We start from the raw sequence: 13,236 nt of genomic DNA on the forward strand, positions 1-13,236 counted from the left end.
TGATGTGGGGCTCAAACTCAGTGATCCGTGAGATCCTGACCTGAGCTGAAGTCAGACGCTTAACCGACTGAGCCACCAGGCGCCCGCCCCATTTACTGCCTTTTTAAAAATTGGTCAAAAACAGGACTTGGCAAATAAGCGAAGGTAGAATTACCCGGTGTTTTGATCATAACGTCCTGAAATTTATAGGGAATTTTTAGTATAGGTTAATGGAAATGTCTTGCTACCCTTGACCCCTACTTTGGTGTTTGGCCTTTCTCCATTATACTAGCAGATTCACCATGCTATCCTTCCTTCGTGTACTTGAATCACCAGAGTGTGACTCAAGGACCTAGAAATCTGTAGTTGTGAAACACAGTTACCTGGAGGGACAGTAAAAAGTCCTCATGGCTCAGGGCGCCTGGGTGGCTCATTCGGGTGAGTGTCTCAATTCATCTCAGGTCATGATCTCACAGTTCATGAGTTCGAGCCCCGTCTCGAGCTCTGTGCTGTCAGCGCAGAGCCTGCTTCAAGTCTTCTGACCGCCTCTCTGCCCCTCCCCGGCTTGTGCTCTCCCAGAAATGAATAAATATTTAAACAAAAACCGTCCTTGTGGCTCATTTCACTCAACAGCTTGCTGTTGCTCCTAGAGAGTATGTGAAACTGGGTGCCAAGCACGGAGGAGCCCCTCAGTGCTCTCCCTCCCTCAGGTGTCTGGGAAAACATAGGGCTCTTCACTATCACCCTTTTTTTTTGTTGTCGTTAATGTTTGTTTATTTTTGAGAGAGAGAGAGAGAGAGAGAGAGAGACAGACCACGCATGAGCAGGGGAGGGGCAGGGACAGAGAGGGAGACACAGAATCCGGAGCAGGCTCCAGGCTCTGAGCTGTCAGCACAGAGCCGGAAAGCGGGGCTTGAACTCATGAACTGTGCGATCATGACCTGAGCTGAAGTTGTACCCTTAACCCACTGAGCCACCCATGCGCCCTCCTAGATATTTTTGTTTTCATTTTTTGAATTCTATAATTAGATAATGATAAGTCCCAAAAAGTTGTTGAAGGGGATGGTTCACAGTCAGCAGTGAAGTGTTTCTTTTGGTGTGCTTGATTTTAAGAATCTAAGCCGCTCCTCTTTCCTCACCTCACTGGTCTTTGTTCTCATAAACAGAATGACTTGGTCAAGGATCTGTTGAAAGAATGGGGTCCTAAGGAGATTCAGGGATTCAAATGCCCTTTGATAGAGTTGCTCATTTGTTTCAGTCCGTAATAGAAATGACTTTTTGGCTTTGTCTTCCAGCTGTTCTGGAAAGAACAGTGTTCTGGAAAGATTGGATTGATTTTATGGACTTTTGGGATTGTTTTTAATTTCAATTTTTATTTTGGGGGGGAGCGGGAAGTTTTTTTGCACTGACAGTGGCGAGCCTGATGTGGGGCTTGAACTCACAAACCGAGAGATGATGACCTGAGCTCAACCGACTGAGCCACCCAGGCACCCCGGACTTAAGGGGTTTAACAGTTTATGTTATTCAGAGTAATGGTAAAATATCTTAGGCCTCTGAATCCCGTGCTGTGCCACCAGCTGGTTTTCCCTCAGGTCCTTACGTATAGGTGTTTCTTGAACAAGTTTTTCTAACATTTCTGCAAACGCAGACCAAGTCATTCTCACACTTCTGATGATTAATAAAGTCTGTTAACTGTTTTCAGTATTGTGTGTTGCCTCTATTAATATTTTGTAGCATTTTATGAAGTTTCATGGTGTTTCCATATTGTGTTTTGATCACCTATAAACACTTCTTTGAACTTAGGATGTTTGTATAATAGCAATGAATTTAAAAAATATCAGTATGATTTCTACATTAGAGTTTGGGCTATGGAAAAAATTGTTGGGTAGCATGCCTCAGGTTGGGCTAAATTGAGTTGTTTGAGGAATTAAAATGTATAGCCTTCTAGAGGGGAGACACTATAACTTCAAGATAGAAATTTGGGAATTGATGATAGAAAATGATTGGCTGATCTCCTCAGTAAACTGTACAGGGGCATGAGTTTCTGGTCCTTTCCAAGGCTGTGTATCCCCATTGCCTAGAACAATGCTTGTTGTGGGGGAAGTGCTTGATACATGTTTGCAGGAATGAGTCTCCCATCCCATGAGGTTTGTCTAAAATGGGGCATTCTTCCTAAAATTCTTATGTTTATGCCTACTCTATGTTGAGGCATCTTATTTATTATATATTGGAAAGATGAGCATATTGTGAGATTTTGAATTTTCTTTTGAGTGTAGAAATCTTAGCATTTTTAGACCCTTCTATTTTAATAATTATAAAATTTCTGAGTTTATTATTCAGTATATAGACTAGCATAACCTAGATGTTAGGCTTATAGATGAATCATTTGGGAGCCTTAATGGGTTCCACTATTGCTTTGTTTTACAATCTATAGGTAACCATGTTGGTTCCCAGTATACCTACATGTTTCATATTTTCTCTGTTTTTTGTGTGATTTCTATTTCAGATCTCTCTCGAGTTTAGAAATCTGGCTGAGAAATATCAAACGGTGATTGTTGACATTTGCCGGAAAATGGGATTTGGGATGGCGGAGTTTTTGGATAAACACGTGACATCCGAACAGGAGTGGGACAAGGTGAGTGGTTACAAAGCAGTGTTGGTGTGTGGTACGTGAGACAGAGCTGAGGGTGTTCACTGTCAAGTTCAGAAAGAGGGATAAAGTTGTCTACCCGTTCCAGGTTTTCTGCTTTTACAACCCATCTGTTTAGTTTGAATGGCTCATCATAAACACTTAATATAGGGGCTTATCCTTGAATACTTGAACTAATCCATGCTCTAGAAGGAGTTTACCAGTAAGTCAGGCCAAAGTAGATAGAACTTGCCCCAGGGGTACAGATGTTAAGCTTCTAAAAGTGTCTCTGACTCGCTGTGATATTTTAGATAAATGGCCAAATTGCTTCATGTAGTATAAAGATATCAGTGATTTTCATATCTTAAAAATGTTTTTTTTTATTATTTTCTTTTTTTCCGTTTCTGAGTACATGTGTATGTGTACACACCTTAGTATCTGAATCCTTTCTCCAGTTCCATCTTAACACAAGATTACATTTATTTGTTTATTTATTTATTCATTCATTTATTTAAAGTTTATGTATTTTGAGAGAGAGAGCATGAGGAGGGGAGGGATGGGGGCAGGGAGAGAATCCCAAGCAGGCTCTATGCTGATACCCAGAGGCTCGATCTCACGAACTGTGGGGCTCAATCTCGCAAACTGTGAGCTTATGACCTGAACCGAAAGCCAGAGTCAGATGCTTCACGGACTGAGTCTTCCAAGTGCCCCTACCCAAGATTACTTTTAAACTCGGTGCCAGCTTGATCCCATTTGTTTGGGAGAAGTAGGCATCCCTCAAACTGTTAACTTTGTATGTCTGTTTCCTTAGAAACAAAAACAAGTTTAATGAGAAACCAAAGATAGTGACTTTGGATCTTGGGTGTGTTGTGCTGAGGAGTGAGCACCTCTCCAACACCTTACCTTTTTCTTTCCCATCATCTCCTTACAGAATTAACACAGTATGAGATGTTCCAAGTTTCTTGACCTCCCTCCCCCAATTCCTATGGCGGTTATAAATGGGTATGTGCGGGGATTAGCGGTGGGAGACCTCACATGGATGAGGTTATCTTCTTCAGGAGACAGAGTAGCTGGAAAGGGCTAGGAGAGCAGATGATGTGGCAGATAAAATTATAATGGCTTTTATTTGGCCTGAGTTTATTCCTGAGCAGCAGCTGAGTAGGATATTAGCCAGGGTAGGAGTAGGGGGCAGGGAGAGAGTGCTTTTCTAGACAAAGTGACCTAATTGACTCTGGGGACTAAAGTAAACATCAGAATACAGGATAGAAGGGAGGGGTCTTGCCCATTTTCCATAGGCATGGTGTTTGTGAGCCTTCTTCGTCACCCTAGTGGAGGCAAAGACATTTTAATCATCTGAATTGTGTACGTATTTTGCATCTTTAATGGTATTTAGGTTGGGATCTCAGAAGAGACACTACTGCATACTTATGCATTGGGTGAGTGTAGATCCAAAGTCCGGCCTCTTAATCCTTCAGTCGTCAAAACTTGCTGGCATCGTCTTTGGAACTGCTGGCTTATGCTCTCCAGATGAGCATGCGTGGAGCATGCGTGTGACTGCTGCTGGGCTATCAGTTGATCAATTTAAAGTTAAAGCTGAAACAACTCCTGGCCAAGAATCAGCACTTGTTAGCTGCATGGTAACTTCCTTTTCTGCCCTGCAGACCTACACAAGGAACCTAATGATCGGTTGTTGAATACAAGTTCTGATTAGATCAGTACTTTTGATGATTTCCCCCTCTCTCTTTAACTGTGGAGGAGGAGGACTGCCTCCATTCTAGGAATATTTCTATCCAAAGAACCATTATCTTAAAATATACTTTTCCTTGGACAGCTCTATGGATGTACTCATGTTTTTAAATTTCTAGTAGTTCTTTGGAAATTTCTTATAGTTTCCCACAGCTCATTTCTGTCTAATTTTAGCATATCTTTACTCTTTCTAGATTCTTCCTTTCCTAGACCGTATTCCGAGTGCATTCTTTTTGCCGTTTCATTGTGCCCCTTGATTGGTCTCTGGCTTTGTGTTACTTTCAACCAAAGACCCTCCTCTGTGGTCTTTCCCTAACGTTTACCCTTCCTAATGTCCTCCCCAGAGTGTACCTTTAACTGCTCTCCACTTCTAAAATTGTCTAATGGACATTCATTTCATAAGAGTATTGCATTAAGTTGTCTTGCAATACTCTTCTCAGGAGAGGATAGCTTTGACAAGCCACTTTTATGGAGAAAAAGTCTTTGACGATTAAGAATGACGTTTGCCAAGATCTCTTTTGAGGAGAGGCAGTTTTATCGAGATTGTTAAAGCCTGCCTTTAAGCCAGACCACCTGGCTTTGAGTCCCTGGCCTCTGACTTCTCAGATGAGTGACCTTGGACAATTAACTGACTTCTTTTCTGTCCCAGCTTCCTAAAATGGTGGTAATAATAATACATGCCTCAGGGTGCTGGGTGGCTCAGTCGGTTCAGTGTCTGACTTCAGCTTAGGTCATGATTTCACGGTTCGTGAGTTCAAGCCCTGCATTGGGCTCTCTGCTGTCAGCACAGAGCCTGCTTTGGATCTTCTCTTTCTCTCTCTCTGCCCCTCCCCTGCTCTTCTGTCTTCTCTCAAAAATAAACAAACATTAAAAATTTTTAAAAAATAATACGTGCCTCCTAAAGGTGTTTGTGAGGACTGAATATGCAGAGTGCTTAAAACAGTGTCGAGAACATAGTGGTTGTACTTTGTTCTTCTGTATAATGAAGATTTTGAGACACTGCCAGATCTCTAAATGTCTTCAAGATTAAACTCTACTTAGTATTTTAGTTTCTATTAGAATATTCCTAATTCCCTATGGCCTTCACTCTCAATTTTAGATCTCAAAAAGTTTATTGTACTAGTTTATTTTTTCAGTAACCTTTTATTCTAGAAGTAATGCATGTTCACAGTAGCAATACAGAAAATGCAGGTGAAACAAAAACATCACACCAGCCAGAAATCAGAGATCGCTTTGGTTAAACCTTTTGTGCACATCCTTTTTGGATGTTTTTTTATTCCTTACATGTCCATAGTGTATATTTGTGTCTGAATCAAAATAAGATGTTGTACTTTCTGTTTGGAACCTGTTTTTGTTTTTGCTTTTGTTTTGTAGTTAATGATCTTTACTGTTTTCATGTCAGTAAATACGTATTAAAGTACTTTAAAAATAATCTTTTACAGTACTGTCACTATGTCGCCGGGCTGGTGGGAATTGGCCTTTCCCGTCTGTTCTCAGCCTCAGAGTTAGAGGACCCCCTAGTTGGTGAAGATGTAGAACGTGCCAATTCTATGGGCCTGTTTCTGCAGAAAACAAACATCATTCGTGATTATCTGGAAGACCAACGAGAAGGAAGAGAGTTTTGGCCTCAAGAGGTAACAGAGTTAGGGGATTTGGGAAAAATAATGTCAATTTACTTTTCTGAACACAAAACAAATCTTTTGGTTGCAAGTGATACAAACATGAATCAAACTGCCTGAGACAACGGAAGAGAGTGTATAAAACAGGTTAAGATTTAGTTTGCTTCAGGGTGGACTGGCCAAATCCACAGGTTCAGTCGTGTGTGTGTGTGTGTGTGTGTGTGTGTGTGTGTGTGTGTGTGGCTTTTCCCCCTTCTTTCTATCTCTTGGACAGGCTTTCTCCCAAGTAGTAGGTGTAACAACCCATGACTCACAACTTATTAGCTTAACAGAAAAGTCCTTAGGAAGGCCTGCTTGGTGGGGCTTGGTTCCTGTGCCCATCCCATAATCAGCTGCTGTAGCCAGAGGGCTGAATACTTTGGCCAGACCTGGATTATCTCTGCCCAACACACATAGATGGATTCCCCCCACCCACCCCAGGAAGAAATATGCTAAATAGAAACTACAGATGTTCATTATAAGAGACCAGAGTTGATCTTTGACTCAATTTTAAAAAAATAGGGAAAGGAAAGACTTGGATGTTGGTTTTATTCAGAAAGAAAGTTATAAAATATTTTTCCTTATTTTTTTTTTTTTTTTAATTTAAGTAATCTTTACACCCAATGTGGGGCTCAGACTCACGACCTCAAGATCAAGAGTCTTCTAACTGAGCCACCCAGGCACCCTGGAAAGCTAGAAAATCTTATGACTATTTCCTACATTTGCCTATTGATTTCCATAAAATGGTTTCCTAAAACCAAGTGGTTTTAAAGTGGAAAAAAAGGTGACAAAGTAGGGAAAATATTTGCAACTTATGCCGCAAATAAAAACTGCTAAAAGTTAAGACCAGTTACCCTATAGGAAAATGGACAAAGAGATGAGAACAGATCAAGGAAAGAAAGATCATTAAACAGCTGAAAAGATGATCAATCTTACTCCTAATGAGAAAAATTCACATTAAAACTACCCTGGGCTGAGACGCCGTAGTTTGTCAAGCTTCCCAGGGGACTACTGTGCAGGCAGGGTTGGGAAGCAGCTCTTGTGCACCCTTCCTTTGACACCAATCCTCAGAGAAGGGAAGCGATTCGTGTGAGGACCTACGGTGAATGAGTCAGTGGCCGCTAGAAGGGACGCCCCAGTCTTCTGGATCCCTGCCAGGGCCTGACCACCATATGACGCTGCTTCTCACACAAGCGCATCACCCAAGTGTGGTTCATGAGTCCCAGCTCTGCAGTCCTGCACACATTTCACTTCCCTCTTTCTGTAAAATTGAATAGTTTATACCACAGGGTGGTGGTGTGCATGAAGTGAGATAAACTGCAGCCCAGGGTGCTTAATGAATGTCAGTTCAAATAGCCTAACCCAAAAAAGATATAAAAGAATCCTGAGATACTATTTCTTGCATTGGACTGGCAGACAGTCAAAAGTTTGATAGGCCTGAATGAAGCAAGATCGGGGAACCAGGCACTCTTGTGTGGCCGGTGAGCGTATACTGGTACAGCCCTGAGGCCTGGCAGTTTGGCAAATGACTCATATGGGAGCATATGGATTCAGTGTTGTTTGTAATAGTTACAATTTATTAACAACCCGGATGTCCCTCATATAGGACTGGTTGAATGAACCTATGGTGTATTCACCTGGTGGAGCGCAAGAAGAACTATACTATTACGGAGTAATCTCCAGGCTGTATTATTAAATGAAAAAAACAGGTGCACAATACCATAGTTCTGTGTTTTTGTTTTTTACTTTTTATTAAAATTTTAGTGAACATACAGTGCAGTATTGGTTTCAGTAGAATTTAGTGACTGATCACTTACATACAACACCCAGTGCTCATCACAAGTGCCCTCCTTAGTTCCCATCACCCATCTAGCCCATCTCCCACCCACCTCCTTCCACCAACATTCCAGTTTGTTCTCAATCATTAAACGTCTCTTGTGGTTTGTTTCCTTTTTTCCTCCTTTTCCCGTATGTTCATCTGTTTTGTCAAATTCCACATATGCGTGCAATCATATGGTATTTGTCTCTGACTTATCTCAACAGCAGAGTTTAAATGGAAGGATAAACCAAAAGTAATAAAAGGTTTTCAGTAATCATATTGTGAATATTTTTGTTGAAGTACTGAAACTATTACAGAAACTTGGTAACATAAAGTAAATAGGCAGTTGTGTTCTTATCAGTCTAAGAACCAAGGTTTTTCAGTCTAAAATACAAGATACAAATAGGAAACAAGTTAAGCAAAACTCCCATAATCCTGAACTGAATTGGAAATATCAGTATGAACTCATGATACAGATTCTTTAAAAAAAAAAAAGTCTACCTCTGTTTAGCAACAATGACCAAACCAGTAGTAATATGTACCTCTGGTGTTCCAATTTGCTCTTTTAATACCATTTCCCAGTATAAGGAACAGTAAGGGCAGAAAATACATAAAAGGAGCTTGAAATATACTGTCATGCCAGAAAGTAAGGGAACTATCAAAGTAAAAAGTACAGGGTAAAGAGGCACACAATCCAATTTGAAGGGGCTTTCACTGGCCACATATGGAACACTTCGAGTACCAAAAAAGAATAAAAATGGCAATGGATTAAAACACATCAAATGTGTTTAAATAAAAATGAGCATGTACCTCTTGATGAAAGATGTTGGTGTGCTCTTTTATCAAGAGGCACGTAATGTCTGATCTTTGCCCACTTTTGATGTTAGCAATCAGGCTTCATCCCTAGTTCTGTTAATTTATTAGGGTTGCGAAATAGTATTTTTATCACAGCTTTATTGAGACAGAGTTCACTTACTATATGCAGTTCATCCTTCTAAAGATTTTAGTGTTTTTTTAGTATGTTCACAGAGTTGTGCAACAATCACAATTAATTTTAGAACATTTTCATTACCCCAGAAAGAAACCACATGCCTTCGAGCAGTCATGATCTGTTTTCCGCTGATGCCCACTCCCCAGCCTTTGGCAACCAACCATCTTCTTTCTGTCTCTGTACATTGGCCTGTTTTGGACCTTTCATATAAATGGAATCCTATAATATGTGACTGACTTCTTTCCCTTAGCGTGATGCTTTTAAGGTTCATCCAGGAGGTAGTATGTTATCAACACATTATTCCTTCTTATAGTCAAACAATATTCACTTATATAGATATGCCACATTTCATTTGTTTATCAGTTGAGGAATATTTGGGTTGTTTCCACTTTTTGGCTTTTATTATTTTTTAATGTTTGTTTATTTTTGAGAGAGAGAGAAAGAGCAGGGGAGGGACAGAGAGAGAGGGAGACAGAGGATCTGAAGCGGGCTCTGTGCTGACAGCAGAGAGCCCGATGTGGGGCTTGAACTCATGAACCATGAGATCATGACCTGAGCTGAAGTCGGATGCTCAACCAACTCAGGTGCCCCCACTTTTTGGCTATTATTAATATGCTGTGAACATTTGTATACAAGGTTTTGAGTGGACATGTGTTTCCATTTCTCTTGCATATATATACATATAGCTTGGATAGGAATTGCTGCTTCATACAGCTACTAACCTTTGAGGAACTGCCAGACTGTTTTCCACAGTGACTACACCCTTGTACCAGTCCTATCAGCAGTATATGAGGGTTCCAGTTTCTCCACAGCTTTGCCAACAGTTCTCACCTTTTTTTATGTATGTGTTTAACATCTTTTTTTTATTGTGGTAAAGTTTATGTAATATAAGATTTACCATTCAAACTATTTTTTAAGTGTATAGTTCTGTACCCTTTAAACAATAACTCCCTACTTCTCCATATTATCTATCTTTTTTTATTATACCCCTCCTCGTGGGTGTGAAGTGGTTTCTCATTGTGGTTTTGATATGCAATCTGATAGCTAATGATGTGGAGCATTTCATGTGGTTGGCCATCTGTATATTTTCTTTGGAGAAATATCTATTCAGGTACTTTTTCTGAAAACTACTAAAATATTTTCAGATATTTTAATGGTATTGTTTGTTTTTATTATTGAGTTGTAAGGGTTCTTTCTATGCTCTGAATACAAGTCCCTTATCAGATACATGATTTACAAATATCTTCTCCCAGTCTGTGGGTTATCTTCTTCCTTTCTTGATGTCTTTTGGAGCGTAAAAGTTTAATTTTGATGAGGTCCAATTTATCCAGTTTTCTCTTTTGTATTGTGCTTATGTAAGAAACCATTGCCTAATCTAAGGTCATGAAGATTTATGCCTATATTTTCTTCTAAGAGTTTTATAGTTTTAGCTCTTAATTGAGTGCTTTGATCCATTTTGAGTTAGTTTTTGTATGTGGTGTGAGGTAGGGGTCCAGCTTATCATTTTGCACAAATGTCCAGCTGTCCCAGTACTGTTTGTTGAAAAGATTGTTCCTTCCCCCATTGAATTATTTTAGCACCCCTGTTGAAAATCAGTTGACCCTAAATATGAGGGTTCATTTCAGGTCTTTCAATTTTATGCCATAAAATAAGAACTTTTTAATTCTATATTTGTGCCTTCCTTTATTAGCTGGGCTGATTTTATAGGAGATATGTTCTCTCCTTTATTATTTGCTTATTGAGTGGTACAAATCACGTATGGAAGGCAGTACATATATTTGATTCTTTCCTTTACCTAGCTTTTAAGATAATTTTCTGTCACCCTCAGAAGGTGACCAATTAGTTATCTTTTGCTGTCATTATAAACTTACAGATTAAAACATATTTGGGTTTAATCGGTTGTAATTATTCTCATTATTAAAGCTTAAAATTTCCTTTCTTTGGTCGGGAATAGATTCAGGTTGGCTCTTGAGTCCTCATAACCCTTAACAGTCTATGATAGCTTCCTTGCCATTTGATACGTGAAGATGTTCTAAACTCATTTTGTACATTTACTGTCTAAGATCTGGACTCCTCCAGCTATTCAAGAAGCTCAGGGAAGACACCTGGGCTAATGGAAAATAATAGCCAACACCATACTTGGGCAGGATAGTCATTGCTCTTGGGGTAGCCCGTGTGTGTGTGTGTGTGTGTGTGTGTGTGTGTCTAGTTTTAAAGCTAAAATACCTTGTAATTTATATTGGTAAATTTACAAATACCTTGTAAATTTGTATTGATATTTCCAATTCAAACGCAGGACAATAGAATGGTTATATAATCGTCTCCTCTATATTATATCTCCACCTCATTTTTTCCTCATTGAGATTCATATTTCTCAGGGAAATAAGAGATGCCAGAATTAGTATATGCCATAACTACTCATCTGCTTTTTTTCCACATTGCAGATCTTGCAGTCTCTGAATAGTGATACTGATGCTACTACCACCAAATATGCTTACGGAAAATAATTCAAAAAAATTTTTTTGCATATGATATCCTAATTCCCAGTTTTTTATGATTACGTTTATATCTGAATCGTCAGATCAGATAGCCATTACTACCGTAATATCTCCCTTTTCTCCTTTATTTTGTCTTGGTTTATGCTCACCACCAGCCTTTATGTTGATGTCTCTAACCATTTTGGTTGTCCGGAGGTCGCACTCTGGTAGATAGGAAAGAGCCATGAGAATAATAATTCTCCATGTTTATACATATTGAAGATAATTTGTGTCCTTGATATTTGAAAGTCAGTTTTTTCTTTTTTTTTTTTTTTTCAACGTTTTTTATTTATTTTTGGGACAGAGAGAGACAGAGCATGAACAGGGGAGGGGCAGAGAGAGAGGGAGACACAGAATCGGAAACAGGCTCCAGGCTCCGAGCCATCAGCCCAGAGCCTGACGCGGGGCTCGAACTCACGGACTGCGAGATCGTGACCTGGCTGAAGTCGGACGCTTAACCGACTGCGCCACCCAGGCGCCCCAAAAGTCAGTTTTTTCTAGCTATGAAGTTTTTAGCTCATAGTTTTGAGTACCTTAAATGTGTTACTCCCATTTTCTTCTGCTTTTACAGACTGGCTGTTGAAAATCTAATGATCGTTTTCTTTTCCTTATAAGTTGCGGGTTCTTTTTCTTTGTGGTGGTTGCTCCCTAGACTTATTATCAGTGAAGAGGCCAAAAGGTGCTATCCTAATTCTGTCATCCTTTCTGCATCTATTAGCAGGAAGTTTGGATTTTGTAAAAATGGTAGTGATGGTGGCAGCAGCATGGTTTGGGGATTTTTCCCAAATTCTCAAAAAGAGATGAAACAACTCGACAAAAAAATCCGAACAAACACCCAAAACCCAGCCCGTGGATAACCTGTACAAAGCACCCCCAGGAGCTCCAAGACAAAAGTGGGCACAGGCAAGATGCCAACGCCACAGATAGAACCTGCATGATGGAACAAGACGGGCCAAATGTCAATAATTGTTGAGGCCGGTGGATGTATACATAAGGGTTTATTAACTATTTTCTCCAAGTTCTGCAGATCTTGTACCATCATTGATCTAGTACCATCAATCTGAGTGTGTTTAAGGTGCAAATTAAGAATGGATAACAAATTTGACTTTCCATAGAATCTCCTAGTCCTCTTAGGCCAGTCATGTATTTGGGGGAGTGCATAAGGTTACAATGAGTGTCATTCTTTGGGCGGCTTAAGAGTTTTCAAAAATGGGGTGCCTGGGTGGCTCAGTTGGTTATGTGTCTGACTCTTGATTTCAGCTAAAGTCACGATCTCACGGTTTGTAAGTTTAAGCCCCACGTCGGGCTCTGTGCTGACAATATGGAGCCTGCTTGGAATTCTCTCTCTCTCTCTCTCTCTCTCTCTCTCTCTCTCTCTCTCTCTCTCTCCCCTTCCCTGCTCTCACTTTCTCTCTCAAAATAAATAAATAAACTTAAAATTAAAAAAAAAATACTTAAAAAAAATGGTTACCAAAGATGAAAGTAAGTTTTATGTTAGCTTCAGAAACTACTTTATTTTTTTTCTGATGTTTAATTTGTGTGTGTGTGTGTGTGTGTGTGTGTGTGTGTGTGTTTGGAGAATACGAGCAGGGGAGAGGGATTGAAGGAGAGAAAGAGAGACTCTTAAGCAGGTTCCACACTCGGCACAGAGCCCGATTAGGGACTCAATCCCACGATCCTGGGATCATGACCTGAGCCGAAATCAAGAGTCAGACACTGAACCGACTGAGCCACCCGGTGCCCCTAGAGATTCCTTTAAATATTAACATTAAAAATTGTCAAATCAGTCCCACCATTGGAGTTGAAGATGTTATTTCACTTTTGAGTTACTAAGATCCAAGGAGGTAATGTTCTCATAGTACAGACTTAGCTCATTT

General features: G+C 40.0%; 1 protein-coding gene across 2 annotated transcripts in view; it reads left to right on the forward strand.

Moving 5' to 3' along the window:
• FDFT1 (farnesyl-diphosphate farnesyltransferase 1) overlaps positions 1-13,236 on the forward strand; it is a 38,104-nt gene that overhangs the window by 14,573 nt on the left and 10,295 nt on the right. For both annotated transcript variants that reach the window (XM_019440955.2, XM_019440953.2), the window contains 2 exons: positions 2,486-2,614; positions 5,797-5,988. In XM_019440955.2, the coding sequence (XP_019296500.2) occupies positions 2,486-2,614; positions 5,797-5,988 (321 nt within the window). The remainder of the gene's footprint in view (positions 1-2,485; positions 2,615-5,796; positions 5,989-13,236) is intronic.

The sequence above is a fragment of the Panthera pardus genome, unplaced genomic scaffold, assembly GCF_024362965.1.
Source record: "Panthera pardus isolate Hobbes unplaced genomic scaffold, ASM2436296v1 HiC_scaffold_13, whole genome shotgun sequence".
Classification (NCBI taxonomy): domain Eukaryota; kingdom Metazoa; phylum Chordata; class Mammalia; order Carnivora; family Felidae; genus Panthera; species Panthera pardus.